A 14,942-nucleotide genomic window follows, 5' to 3' on the forward strand; every position below is an offset into this window, starting at 1 on the left:
CTGCTTTGGTTTTTCACTCTTTCAGTCTAAAGTCAGATTCTTCATATCAGTTAATAGATACTTTAAAATACAGCTTTATTTCCTTAATAGATCACCCTGCATCTCATTTTATTCATCATAACCCTTTATTGAGTCAGAACTTTATTAGTGGCCCAAAAATCTTAATTTGATTGAAGAGATTTGATTTTTTTTTTGTTTTTTTCAAATAAACGTCCCCATTTTTCCTGCTAGAAACAGGAAACTGCAGCACCACCACTTTAAAACATCCACACACACACAGCATCTACCGGCTCATACATACAGTATACATATATTTATATTTTTATACATATATAGTTTTTCACGTCACTCTTTAGAAGACAATACATGGAGTTTGCATTCAGGAGAAAAAAAAAAAGTCTTTCAATGATTAATTTTGCTTTTCTGTTCCGTTAGATCATCAGTAATTAGTGGAAGAGACGAGATAAAAGCGGCAAAGACAAGCGAGGGAGGAGCTTAGAGAATCAATGAAAGACTAAACATTCAGCCAGCGTTAAGCCATTTCCACACACCTCCTACTGCCACCGGTGCAAAAGTTGGGGAAGATCCTTTAGGAAGCAAAGATGGACGGAAAAAAAAAAAAGATCAGAAGCAGTGAAGAACAACAAGACTCGAGTACAAAAGACAACAAAAAAAGCCAGATGTGTGACAAAAAACACTAAGCTTTGTGGTTTAACTTGGGCCTGCCCTCCTTTGTTTACCTTTCACTCTCCTTAGACACACGGTGGTTTTTAACACTCCCTTTAAAGTAGTCAGACCTTCTGTACAATATGATTAAACTCGCATTAGAAAAAGGATCGTCATGAATAAAAACACCTCAGTGTCAGATACCTTCATCGTGATAAAACCCAGCAAAAAAGATGCCACAAGTCACCTGATCAGTTTCTCTTAAATTTATCCTTCAGCGATGGTTACTAAGGACACATGCATGGTATTTCGATTCAAAGAAAAAAGAAACATTTTCATGAACTGCTGCAAAACCTGCCGCTCCTGCTGTACGACCAGCAGTGAGAAGGGATCCAGTTTAACCAGTATGAATTTCAGTATTTAAACTAGATTATTTAAAAGCAGCGTGGCAATAAGATGCTGTGACGACGGTCGGTACTGCAGACGGATTAGAAAGCAGACGGACATAAACAGCCTGGTATTACAACTTAGCTCCATTAAGAGTGCAGCCTATCAACATTATTGAAACATACACCATGGGGAACGGAGATGAATCATATCCCTGCCAGAGTGCTGGCGTTTCACAGTACTAGTTGAGGCAGAGGAAGCAGGAAATTGGCTTTGACTTATTTTATCAACGCTCAGAAACAAATCGATTAGGAAAGTAAATAGATCTGCCCAATTAGGCAGCATTAACCAACGCTAAGCTCTGAAGACGATCAATGTGCTGCCAACAACAGAAGCATCCATCATGGGAATCATCAAAACTAACTGGATTTTTGGCATTTTATTTGCATTCTAAGTAAAGATTAACATGGGTCTGAATCTACACCAAAATATCTCAAATGTTGCCAGTTCACCAGTGTTTACTCAAGCCATCCTTACTGCCTGATGAACGCCTTTTTTAACAGTAGAAATTTAGAGCTTTTCACTCAGCTGTCTTTTAAATCATCATTGTACAATAGTTGTTGTTGAAGAACAATAAACCCCCGGCTAATAGCTTTTAAATTATAAGGAAAAAAAAGCAAACAGATGAACAGAAAACCCAGAAGACATTGATCTCCGTTGCCGTCATCGCTACGTGCCCTTTAAAACACGGTGTCCATCCTTCCGTCGGTCGCTGTGCTCTGTCTGCGTCTCTAAAGAACCAGCTTCCCGATGATGGCTCCGATCACAAAGAAGAGCAAGCACAATGCAAGGACGCGGGTGCTCAGGCCTTCCTCCCTCGTCATCATCGAGTTAGCCATGTTCTTGGAGTGAGGACTAGGCACTGTTATAAGCTTCCTCTTCCGCAGGCCGTCGTCCTCCTGAAGCAAGGAAGCAAAACCCATCAAAGGCGCTTTCTGAACAAACACTTGTCACATGCCAATCCTTTATCTAGCAGAAAAAAGCAGCATTATAACAATTCTGTATATTTTAAGTTGGTTAAGATGAAGCTTCCAAGACACCTCTGTTTAAAAATTAAGACCAACATTAAGGGTGGCGAATTATTTGACTATTACTAACGTTAAACGTAGCCATAACTTTATCCACTTAAATGTGTTTTACTGCAGATATTGTGACATATAAAACACAAATGCTAATTATGAGCCAAAAGTGGATAGGAAACAAACAAATGGAAGGAGAGGCACAAGAAAGGTAAAAGGGCATGAGCAAGGACACATGAAAGAGGGATGACTGAAGGATGGAGGACTAAAAGAAAAAAAAAAGAGAGAGGAGGGAAAGCAGGAACTACCTGAAGAAGGAACAGAGAACAGATTGAAGGACACTGGCAAGAAAGGAAGAAATGCCTCTTTTCTATTGCTAATTTATCCGTTCAGGTCGGGTGAGTTTACTTTAGATTGATTCATTTTCTATTTCTATTAATCTGTCATAACAACACTGCTATAACGTAATGTTGTTTATAGAGACGTCACAACAACAGCCTGCTCCGTTTATGCTTATCATCAGACTCAGGAAGACTGTAGGCAGCTAAATGAAGCGATCTAGATATGTACAGGAGAGATCTAATAGAATGATGAAAGCTACCAACTGCTAGCTTGTAATGATAGCGCTTACATCCCAATAAGGTCAGCATTAAATGATATAAGGGCAGGATCCGAAATTTACTTTTTGACTCACCGGCAAGTTGGAGAGGAAGATCCAATTATTTACCTGCCGGACTTAAAATAATTTGCTCTCATATATTTTTAAGGAACATGTTATTTCACTAAGGTATTATAGGAAATGCAAACAATATTACGGTAAAAGATAATGTAGTTTTATGAACTAAAGTTGTAATTTAGAATTCCATTAAATTTCATTCAAAAAGGGGCAAATGCTAAATATTTTTATTTCATAGTGGCCATAAATAAAAGCATAAAAAAACAGCAAATTATTTTTATTTGTTATAATATCCATAAATAAAAGCGTAGCCTCTCTTTAAATGGCAAGGGCAGTGCCGACCAAAATTTTTATCTTTGTGTGTTTGTGTTGATGAAACCATCAGCGCCCTGACAGTGGCCTCAGATATGGGCATTCAGTGAATGCTGCATTTCCTGCGTTTGTGTTCACAGACGCTGTCCAATTTCATAGACTGACAGCCTACGACAAATTAATCGTTCCTGTTCTCATTTGAGTATTTTCTAAACACTGAGTAGTTCAGTAGCTTAGCATCGCTGTTATAAATAAGCCAGTCTTACAAAACACAGTCTTCCAAAAAGTGCCATTATTCAATAAACCTTCTCTCCTCTTCTGCATGTTGCCTTTTAGAAGGCTCAGCCAAAGTCTACATAGCGGTGGAGCTTTTGTTAAAGGACGGGGTATTGGGGGTGTGCTCTCTGTAAAGGACACACCAAAATAATAGAGGAAAGGACGTGTCTGTGGTCCAAATATTTACTGGCCTTGCGGGTACTCTGGCATTAACTGGCCTAATTGAAAAGTCTTTTGGATTTGGCGAGTGTTAATTTCTGACCCTATTTAAGGGTTTAAAATGTTAGTTCATAAAATAAGCTGCGGCTAGTGACAGCGTCCTCTAAACGATAAGTGAAGGACAGTTTCATTGCGATTCAAGAGTGGTTGAAACCAAAACCAAGCAGGGGCTAGAAATAGTAACAGATCCAACAAAAACATCGAAAAAGTGAATTTATCCGTAGTGAATTGCTCCGAGTTGCTTTTAGTGGAAAGGGGAAAAAAATAAAAAGGATGAAAGGACAGTACAGGTGCTGGTCATAAAATTAGAATATCATGAAAAAGTAGATTGATTTCAGTAATTCCATTTAAAAAGTGAAACTTGTATATTATATTCATACATTACATACAAACTCATATATTTCAGATGTTTATTTTGTTTAATTTTGATGATTACAAATGACAACAAATGAAAATCTCAAATTCATCATATCAGAAAATTTGAATATTGTGAAAAGGTTCAAAATTGATGGCCCCTGGTGCCACACTCTAATCAGCTAATTAACTCAAACCACCTGCAAAAGCCTTTAAATGGTCTTTCAGTCTAGTTCTATAGGCTACACAATCATGGGGAAGACTGCTGACTTGACAGTTGTCCAAAAGACGACCATCGACACCTTGCACAAGGAGGGCAAGACACAAAAGGTCATCGCTAAAGAGGCTGGCTGTTCACAGAGCTCAGTGTCCAAGCACATTAATAGAGAGGCGAAGGGAAGGAAAAGATGTGGTCGAAAAAAGTGTACAAGCAAGAGAGATAACCGCACCCTGGAGAGGATTGTGAAACAAAACCCCTTCAAAAATGTGGGGGAGATTCACAAAGAGTGGACTGCAGCTGGAGTGAGTGCTTCAAGAACCACCACACACAGACGTATGAAAGACATGGGTTTCTGCTGTCGCATTCCTTGTGTCAAGCCACTCTTGAACCACAGACAGCGTCAGAAGCGTCTTGCCTGGGCTAAAGAGAAACAGGACTGGACTGCTGGTGAGTGGTCCAAAGTCATGTTCTCTGATGAAAGTAAATTTTGCATTTCCTTTGGAAATCAAGGTCCCAGAGTCTGGAGGAAAAGAAGAGAGGCACTTCATCCACGTTGCTTGAAGTCCAGTGTAAAGTTTCCACAGTCAGTGATGGTTTGGGGTGCCATGTCATCTGCTGGTGTTGGTCCATTGTGTTTTCTGAGGTCCAGGGTCAACGCAGCCACATACCAGGAAGTTTTAGAGCACTTCATGCTTCCTGCAGCTGACCAACTTTTTGGAGATGCAGATTTCATTTTCCAACAGGACTTGGCACCTGCACACAGTGCCAAAGCTACCAGTACCTGGTTGAAGGACCATGGTATCCCTGTTCTTAATTGGCCAGCAAACTCTCCTGACCTTAACCCCATAGAAAATCTATGGGGTATTGTGAAGAAGAAGATGCAATACACCAGACCCAACAATTCAGAAGAGCTAAAAGCCACTATTAGAGCAACCTGGGCTATCATAACACCTGAGCAGTGCCACAGACTGATCGACTCCATGCCACGCCGCATTGCTGCAGTAATACAGGCCAAAGGAGGCCCAACTAAATACTGAGTGCTGTACATGCTCATACTTTTCATGTTCATACTTTTCAGTTGGCCAACATTTCTATAAATCCTTTGTTTTTATTGGTCTTCAGTAATATTCTAATTTTCTGATATGATGAATTTGAGATTTTCATTTGTTGTCATTTGTAATCATCAAAATTAAACAAAATAAACATCTGAAATATATGAGTTTGTATGTAATGTATGAATATAATATACAAGTTTCACTTTTTAAATGGAATTACTGAAATCAATCTACTTTTTCATGATATTCTAATTTTATGACCAGCACCTGTATAACTAAGGACAGAAGAAATAACATTTGGAAGAACGGAAAGAAAAATGGAAAGCAGGAAGGAAACAAGGAAGTAAACAAGGACAAAAAGGAAAGCAGGGAGGGTATAGAAAAAGGAAGGACAGAAGGAAGTATGAAAAAAAAAACGAAGCAGGGGGAGATGAACTTTTTCAAAACCGCTGCTTTAGGGCTTCTCACCCGGATTTGTTTGTTTTCTTCTCGTAGCCTCTGCACCTCCATCTGCAGCTGCTTGCACTCCTCCATGATCTTCTTCACCTCCCCGTCATCCAGTGAGGCGCTGGAGGACTTAGGCGCCACATGGTGCTCGGTCTTAACAGAGGTAGAGGAAGACACAGTTTTGTTGCTTTCACTCTCATGCTGTGGAGAGAGTGGGTGGGTGGGGTAGGTGGAATGACAGTGGAGGAGGAAGGAGAAATGCAAAAAGGAAAAAGAAAACATGCCAACATGGCAGGGAGTGAGATCCAGGAACAAACATGGATGAATACAAACATCATGTAATGAATGACAGAACTTGTTGCTGATGACAGGACACTGAAACAATACTAAACATATGAGGAAAAACTCATTTCTCAATGATGCATTGTTTAGTGACTACTGAATGTGAGACGTGCTCTAAAAGCTCCCAGTGTAACGTCTGAAGGCAAAAAAATGACGCAGTGAGACAAAAGTAACTTCTACTTACAGCTTTGTCATTTTCTAGAGGCATCTCAAATGTACACCTTAGCTTTGAATCCATCAGCTCCTCAGGCCTTGCCTCTTTCCACTGTACACAGAAACGAACAGAATTCAGTAAAGATTCAGTCAGGCTTCCACCATTCATACAGGTCCTGAATTATAGATAACATCACACAGAACTGATCAACTTAATTACTGCTGAGTTGTGTTCCTTAAGAGATATTCAAATGTGTTCAAATTGAATTAGCTTTGTCGATCGTTTATGGGTGATAATTAATGATTTTTGTTCATTTAACAGAAAATGTCTTACTTATTACTCCTTTAAGCCAATAACATAAATAAATCCTCATTTAATGGGTTAACCCCAGCAACTTTGCCCCCAAACTTCCTAATTTGATACTCACAACTCCTTCCATGTCAGTCATGTCTCTGGGAGCCAGAATGGACTGCACCATGAATTTATGTTTACTCTTCTCATTGGGGTCATACTCAAATGGCTGTAGCATAACTGTGAAGGGAAAGGAAGGAGAAGATTCAAAAGTGCTTATTGTCTTCAACATATACACATGTCTAAAGCGCAAATGGTTTCCAAACATACAACATGGTGATAAATACCATGCATGGGTCAAGCTGTGTTAGACTCTCATAAATATAGAAAAATATAAAGAAAAATGAGGCCAAAAGAAAATTATAGGAGGATGAACTGAAAGACTGAATTTAAAAAAAGATTCTCTCTCATTTCTTATGTGTAGATAGCATTGGTTTTTATCAATGTAGCTGTTTTATGTCTGAATAATTCATAGACCTGAGTTACATTCCTTAGAAGAAACGAAAAAACATAAAAATACCTATTAATGGTCAAAGCCCTGACTGAAGTTGAGACAAAAATACCTGCAATCCCAATAAAGTCTGAAGGTAAACTCCTGATTAAAATCTTAAGACCTGCTACAAAAATTGCAATTGTTTTCATTTAGCGCTGTCTCTTAAGAGGGAGCAACTTTAAGTAGAGCAGTAGGATGACAAAAGAAGAAATTAGAGCAAGGGGAAAAAAAACATTTGAACAATTTATTAGAAATAAAACTGAACCAGACTATTCAGAAAATATTGTTTTGCACTGTGCTCTCACAGGGCCTGTAAAATCATGGTGTCTCATAAGGATGGGCAATATGTTACAATTTCCCAGCCACTGTTCGTCAGTCCAACAAATGGTGATGGATGATGTATACTTGCAGGTGACTTTGTGGGCAAAGACAAGCACCCCTTCAGAGTGCGTCGTCTGCGCCGCTGATATCATTGCTAACAACCTGCGCATACTGCTAAAACCTAATAGGGAAAACATGCTTGTTTTCTTGTCAAAAATATATAGTTTACTCTTCTCCAGTTCCTCTGACAATGTTATGAGACAGTTTTTTATCATTATTCATTTGTTTGTCTGAATGCGCAAAATTGAAAGCGCACAGCTTCACTGAAGGAAAGAATTTTCCTTTTCTTGTTTAATTTTGTATTTGTTGTGTCAAAATCAAGATGGAGCAGCCTGTAAACACAAACAGCCTCTCTCTTGTTCGGCTGCTGCATGGTGGCAGAGGGGAAAATACTGCAGTTGAAGGAGTTTGTGTGTGCCATTAAAAACAGTGTTGAGTTTTCTTTATGGTTGTTTTTTCGGGCTGCATCTTAACCCGTAGGTCCAAAAAACGAAGCACACCAAAAAAAAAAAAGTTACTGCAGGGCCGAGTCTATCATCGATAGATTCGTCCAAACTCCCAACCTTGGTGTCTCACACTATGGTGCTGAGGTTGGACAGTTTAACATTCTTCAGAAGGGGCGTGGAACTAAATCAAGGGGCAGATCCAAAAACATGTTCACTGGCACTGAGCCACAGGATCCAATCAGTTGTCCATCAAGACATAGGGACACTCTTTGGCCCAAATTAAGGCTATTATAACTAAATAACCAACAGCAATATCTGCATTGGAATGGCTTCAAAATAATCCACCTTAAAGCAGACCTGGTAAACAGTACAGAAAGAGAGTGGGGGAACTCAGATGCACAACTTAGTGCCCTGGAAGAAGTAAACTTGTAGCAGGTGAACTTGTAGCTATCTCTTAAAATTTTGATTAGGAGTGTGAATCAATGAAGACCATTTTTAAATAAGAAATATAAGACTGACATTGTTGAACTTTGTGGTGAATTCTACACTTTATCATTAAACGCATTAAATGGAAAATGGCTACGGACAAAAGGATTAAAACTAGGTTTTGAATATTTGGGAATGAGGTTTTCTAGCACAACAAGTAAAAATATGAAATGTTTTGTCACTGTTGTAGGTTAAGATGATCAATTCATTTAACCTCATCAGATCCTATTAAAGACTTTTTTTAGATAGCAAATGGTTGTTTACTGTAAATCAGATAAAGGCATCATAGAAAAAAAAAAGAACACTGACATTAGAAGGCTAAAATTCATTGTAACCAAATATTTTTTACAAACCAGAAACATTTATGGAAGTTCCAGCGTCGATGATGCCACTGTTCGGACGCACACAGTATCTGCGAGGTGCAGTTGTCTTAACTTTGAAACAGACATTTCTGTCTGATGGGTTAGTGAGCTTCAGTGTGGCGGTGACAACATCTTTAAAAGGGCCTGCAGAGGTCACAAAAATAGGCCAATGAGGGGTTTCTGCTAACAGTCTGTCACTGAAATTATAATTATGATATTTAACTGTTGTGATAAACTTCATATAAAGACTGAAGGAGAAACATTTGAATATTCAAGAACTCTTACGAAAGAGTTTGCACAACACTTGTGCATTTGCAATAATGAGAGTCCAGAGAAAGAGCCTTATGCTGGAGATGCACTGATCAATTACCCAGACATAGATATTGATCATTCAGATAGGAAATTTAACATCTTTAAGCCTGATCCATTAGAAAAATCAAAACTAAGAACTCCCATTTTTTTCAGACTATAATGCATCCCTCACTAGCTTGTAATATGATCTGACAAATGAAGAGCAGTTGGTAGTAACATATATTTTGATACACAAATGAGATCAATCTACAAAGCACCTTTGTTTTTTTTTTTACTATTCAAAACTGGCAAAAAATGTCAAAGAAACTGCACATTTTTATGCAATTTATCTCATCAAATGCAATACTGAGGATTTAAAAAAAATCAAACTTAACTGCTGTAACATCATTAATATTTAAATGCCCCAGCCTTAACTGCAAGCTAAATGAAGCATAAAACACACAAGGATGGAGTTAAGAGACTGTTGCTTTCTACTTGCTTTTAATGTTGCTTAATATTAAAGCTAATCTCTTACCAAGAACCTGACTATGTCCTCTGTTTAAGGCGGCTCATCACTGCCTTAACAGTGATGTGTGCATCCTCTGTTGGCTCCTCTTAGCTTTATAGGAGCTGCAATAATCAATCAGGGATCACACCCCCTCTTGAACTATTCCTACAAAGCTATTCCTGCAGCCAGTTCATATGTACTACAACATAAAACCCCTCAGATTGAATAAGGGGGGAAAGGAGATTAGTACTAAAAACATGCTAAATCTAATTTCATAATCAGTCTGTTTTAAATGCAGCAAATCGGTTCATTTTGAACGATAAAGCTCTGAGTCTTAGCTTCAAGCTTAGATCACTGGGCATGGTAATTAGGCTAAGCAATGACAAACTGTAGAAAATGCTAGAAAAGCTACTATTTGCCAGACTTGGGTTGACAAGTCAAACCACAAAACACAACCTAAGGAATCCCGCTATACATTAGCTAACTTAAGGGTATTCAATATATCCCGAAAATGAAAGCCAAAGTAAAGGAAGCAGATAAGACAACTGTAGTAATGGTATGGATGGCCTGTCCTGACGCTGCAATGACAGCTAGCAATGTTCCTAGCCTGTAAGACAAACTAAACGCTACCCGGTAAAATGTTTAATCTCTATTTAGCTAAATACTCGTTCCAGTAGGTTATATCCATTCCTTTAAATAGATAAAATGAGAAACAGCACATTAAAAGGGCACACAGCTTGCGGCTAGCGAATAGAGCTAGCTGCCCAGCTTCGGCCCTGCCCTCGGCTCCAGCGTACCTCTGAATTTGAGTTCCTGTGGCGGCTCTAGCACCAGCACTTGTTCTGCTCTGGCCATGTCCCAGGACTTCTGTCTATCGTGACGGCAAGAGCAACGACAACCGTATAACACGGTAGGAAACCCTAAGAAAAGAAAAACAGCTGGTTCCTGGAGTAAGTAAAACGGCGGTCCTCTAAAGGAATCAGAGCCGTTAAGATTGACAGGCTTTGCTCACTGAGGGCCACCGACAGCTGTTGGGAAGCTAACAGCTAGCAGTGGAGAGGAAAGAGTCGAAGTAACGCGATGACGTCACGAAGGATTACGCTAGCAGGAAATCAGCCGGCCGATATGGCAGGTTGTTTTGACATTTACTGGTTTGAATGAATATACATTCCAGACGTCTCAAATGCATTTGTTCCTAGTCAAAATGAACATTTCAGATATCTAAAATAACATTCCTCACATCTAAAAAAACATTTCAGATATCTAAAATTACTAGGAACAATCTTATTTTAGCGATCAACAAATGGAACAATAGAGAGGACAGCGCCTCTAATAAATGTCAAAACGGCCTGCAATATTTACAAGTAGCGCAAATAAGTGAAATGGGATGTTCTCAGCATTTCTTTTTAGAAAACGGAAACTCATATATATATATATATATATATATATATATATATATATATATATATATATATATATATATATATGTATATATATATATATATATATATATTTTAAAAGCAATAATTATTAAATAATACTAAAGCAGATCAAACTGTTTCCCAGAGAGTTGGATCGTTACAAGGATGATAAAAGGGTTTCATATTTTCTAATGTAGGTCTACCATCCCTGCCATCAGACCACAGACTGGTTTGTAACATTGCTAGATACTACATATTTTTCTTTTAAGGACTTTTGAAAATTATAATTTTTGTTTCAATTTTTTCCACCTATCTTCCGTGTATTTTATACTATATAAGTATGTGTGCCTACTACGTTTTGGGTCTTAGCAAAATTGTGTGGTTTTATAATGACAATAAATATTATTCAAATCTTGGTCATTAAATCCGACATAATAATTTTGGAAGCCATGTTTATATCACCTTTAAACATAAAATGCTCTATAATTTCCTGGTGGACACCTGGATTTACTTAATATTTGATAAAATGCAGTGGACCAACAGCCATAGATGACATGGTTGTTTGGTAGACATTTAATTACAGTATGTGCCTCTCAACTGTCCATTGAACCAGTGTAGAAAAGTTAAGTCCTTTTCTATTTTGCTCTGATAACAACTTCAGATTAAAGGAAGGCTGCAGGTATAATCTATGCCCTGGATTGATCTGCATGGCTCTATAAGCAAGGACTACAGATGCAGGTGAGAATCCTCCCCAAACTCTTAAATCGGATTTGTTTTCCGACCCCCTCAAGGCTGTGGATAGCCCTTCAACATGTACTTTTTGAACACAGGTTTTCCTTCCAGACAACTTTCTGTTAATATGCCTGGAGAACACTCAGCTTCTTTATTTAAAACCTTTGGTGGCTTCCTCTCATGGTGAGAGTCAGTAATTGTTGGCTGATGTCAAGTTAGCACCATGAATGTGTTGGCCATAAAATATTTCTTCTATTTAAAATTTATTTTTCCTTTGTAATATCCTTTATTGTCCCACAATGGGTAGGTTTGGAAGTTAAAAATTGTCTTTTTTGTAATATATTTACATCCAAATCTACCAGGTATTTATGCAAAATTGTCTGTAATGATATTGTAAGACAGTGGCGGGCAGTGTATCTTCTTCATAGGCCTTCAGTGTGCACCCCTCAATCCTAAATCTTTATCTTAACCCCTTGATGTCTGAATCTAAATATAAATGTATATAGGTATATAATAACAAACACTGTTAGAGACCAGTTCGCACAGAAACAAGAGTTTGCCATTTTTTGACAAAAAATAATAATTCACTCTCTCAACCAAATAATATTAGCTAATTTATTCATACTTATTTTCAAAAGTGTTTATTTTAAGCACTTTTGGTGAAACAGTGTTATTTGGCTACTATAGAGGCTTAATAGCGGCATAAAAAGGGCCTGTGTTGGAATCCCAAATTATAAATATGTTCTCTTCGGGTACTCTCTCTAAATCTGCCCTTGAGTCTGCATGTGTATATGGTTGTTTATTCCAGGGATGTGAATCATCTTTTGCTAGACTTTTGACAATAACATTTCTTGAGGTCTTTTTGGTCCCAGTTAAAGAAAAATGGTTTAAGCTGTGATATTATTCCCGGCATAAATGCTTATAACTTTTTGTAGAGGACTCCAGTTAAGATGCGTTGCTTTCCACTGCGAAGAATGGATCTTAGTGCAGTACTCCAGCAGCAGTGTGGCAGATGTGATGCCTACGCAATCAACAGTGAGGGGAGAGGATACAATTTAATGTGAAAGGAAACACCTTACAGATACGAATAAATCAAGAACATCTCTCATATTTCTGTGAGTATCTTCATAGAAATACTTTTTTTTTTTTTCTCGATTTAATCTAAAAACTGCTTCACACCCAAATTCCCTCCATGTTTGAACCATATCATGTTGAGATTAGGACTCTGTGATATTTGAAAAGGTAGGCATTGAGGTTGTACTAGATTTGATAAAAAGATGAAAAAACATAAGTGATACAATCAATAATTTGATTCTTGTAGCTGGAGGTAAATCTGATTATCTGATCTATCTGTATTAGAGCAGCTGTGTTTATTTGGATCCTATGAAATTAGATAATTTACCTTTTTGCTTCAGCTGCTTGAGATAAAGATACACAACCCTTTTTGCATCAGGATGGATTTAATTTGTTATTAAATTGAAAAGTACACCGTGATATTTGTTTTTTACACTTTGGTTAACATCAGTGATTATTCTAATGAACTTTAGTTATTACAATAAACAGTTAAAAAATCTGAATATTTACTTAATACTAATAAAAACGTTATGTACAGAAATATGCCCATTTATTGCACAGTATCTGCAATTAATGTTCCACACGTTCTCTTTGGGGTTTAAGTCTGGTCAGTTTGCTGCTCATTAAACCCTGTTTGTACAAAGTCCTGCTTAAAATGAAACAGAGAATCTCCATTAGGCTTCTCAGCTATTTGAAGGATGAAGTGCTCTCAGCACTTCCTGAAAAATGCAGAGTTTGGTCTTTATTAAACTTAGTAGATTAAAATCCAAAACATCGTCTACGGAGACCTCACATTGGACTTCAAGCATCTTGGCTCCTCATCCTGACTCTGGGCATTTAATTTCCAAGTGAAAATGCAAAATTTTCAGACATAAACCAGACATTTTGTGGCTCACCTTTCTGGTGTGTCACTTCAATAGTCTTCCCTGTGACTGGAAACCACAGCATCCCCGATTTCTATGTGAAAAATCCCCAAATGTCAGTTTTATTTGGTCAAAGTGTTCTGAGAAATGTTCTAAGTTTAAACCACTATCATCAAAACGATGAATCGCTCTGTTTGGGTTAATTTTTTTTAGAGTTAATCTTTTTCACCATCTGCACTTTTCCCCCAATGAAATGGTTCAAATATTAGTCAGCAAATTAATGATGCTATTGTTCAAGAAAGTGTTTAGAATGAGTTTAAATGTTGGATTTCAGGTTTATGGCAGCAAGAAACAAAAAAACAAAAACATGGAAGCCACTGTCAAACACTTTATAAATACTGTTTTCTAAGAGTTATTATTGGGACTAAAGATTCTGTTTCTAAAGCAGCTGTATTTTCACAGTGTTGTTGTCCACAAGCGGAAGACTTCTGATCAGAGACATATTTTGCACTGGAAAAAATCTAAATCTAGAAGTCATTTTTTCTTCAAATAAGTGCATTTGTTGTTGAATTGACGAGATAAGAGACATTTTGACAATGCAACAAGACAATTTAGAGTTAGAATAAGAAACCACAATTGCATTGTCTTATTTTAGGAGTAAAAATACTCATTCTATTAGCAAACTATCTCATTTACCTACCCACATTAAGGGTAAATACACTTACGGTAATTTAAGACATTTTAACTTATTTCTAGCTCGTTTTTTTTAAAGTGTGGAAACTGTTTGCTGATATCAGACTGTGGATCTGGAGAGAAAGTGTTTAGTAAACAGAATGTTTCTTTGGTTGTGGATTTAAAACATCCCTCCTAACTTATAAAAACTAATGGATAAGAGGAAACTTAAAAAAACAAAAAAAAATCTTTGTGAAAGGTGGGAATTTTCCTGTTGCCTGTATTTTTAGGAGAGGCCCCAAGATTTTGGACCGTTCCATCCATTTTCCGTCACGCTTATCCCACTCTCCAGCCGTCTACGGGCATGAGGCGGGTTACACCCTAGACATGTCGCCAGTCCATCGCAGGGCAAGTTTTATTTTGGACCCAAAATAAAAAACACATTACTTCTAGAGCTCCATGTTAGATAAATAAAATATAAGGGTGAGGATGCTATACAGGTTGTCAGCTTGGTAAGAATAAATTAAATCGATTTATTTTGTGATAATTTCTGGCTTATTCTTGATTGCCTTTTTTCAGTACAAACATCTCTTCTTTAAGCGTTCCTCCTTTGCATCTTATGGAGAAAAAAAATTGCTTTGCAGAAGAAGAAATACAAAAGAAACCTGAACACAA

General features: G+C 37.5%; 1 protein-coding gene across 2 annotated transcripts; it reads right to left on the reverse strand.

Moving 5' to 3' along the window:
- Positions 1–1,477: 1,477 nt before the first annotated feature.
- Positions 1,478–10,577, reverse strand: LOC119789235 (vesicle-associated membrane protein-associated protein B/C-like). Of its 2 annotated transcripts, none has more exons than XM_038294049.1 (6): positions 10,303–10,577; positions 8,698–8,850; positions 6,615–6,718; positions 6,218–6,298; positions 5,713–5,844; positions 1,478–2,012 (listed from the first exon to the last, which is right to left on the reverse strand). In XM_038294049.1, exons 1-6 carry the CDS (start codon positions 10,358–10,360, stop codon positions 1,845–1,847), a joined length of 696 nt encoding a protein of 231 aa, XP_038149977.1. In that variant the 5' UTR covers positions 10,361–10,577; the 3' UTR covers positions 1,478–1,844. The 2 variants fall into 2 exon arrangements, with proteins under 2 accessions (XP_038149977.1, XP_038149976.1); XM_038294048.1 differs by having other exon boundaries at positions 5,713–5,892; positions 10,303–10,576.
- Positions 10,578–14,942: the final 4,365 nt, after the last annotated feature.

Source organism: Cyprinodon tularosa, unplaced genomic scaffold (assembly GCF_016077235.1).
Source record: "Cyprinodon tularosa strain WSP-4 unplaced genomic scaffold, ASM1607723v1 ctg333, whole genome shotgun sequence".
NCBI classification, from domain to species: domain Eukaryota; kingdom Metazoa; phylum Chordata; class Actinopteri; order Cyprinodontiformes; family Cyprinodontidae; genus Cyprinodon; species Cyprinodon tularosa.

What these genes read in the sequence shown, in the direction of transcription:
- LOC119789235 (XM_038294048.1), bottom strand. Translation starts at nt 10,360, where the DNA reads ATGGCCAGAGCAGAACAAGTGCTGGTGCTAGAGCCGCCACAGGAACTC. An exon ending in ACAGGAACTCAAATTCAGAG is followed by an intron (nt 8,851 to 10,302) that starts GTACGCTGGAGC and finishes TGACCTCTGCAG; the next exon opens with GCCCTTTTAAAGATGTTGTC. An exon ending in CTCTAGAAAATGACAAAGCT is followed by an intron (nt 5,893 to 6,217) that starts GTAAGTAGAAGT and finishes CTCTCTCCACAG; the next exon opens with CATGAGAGTGAAAGCAACAA.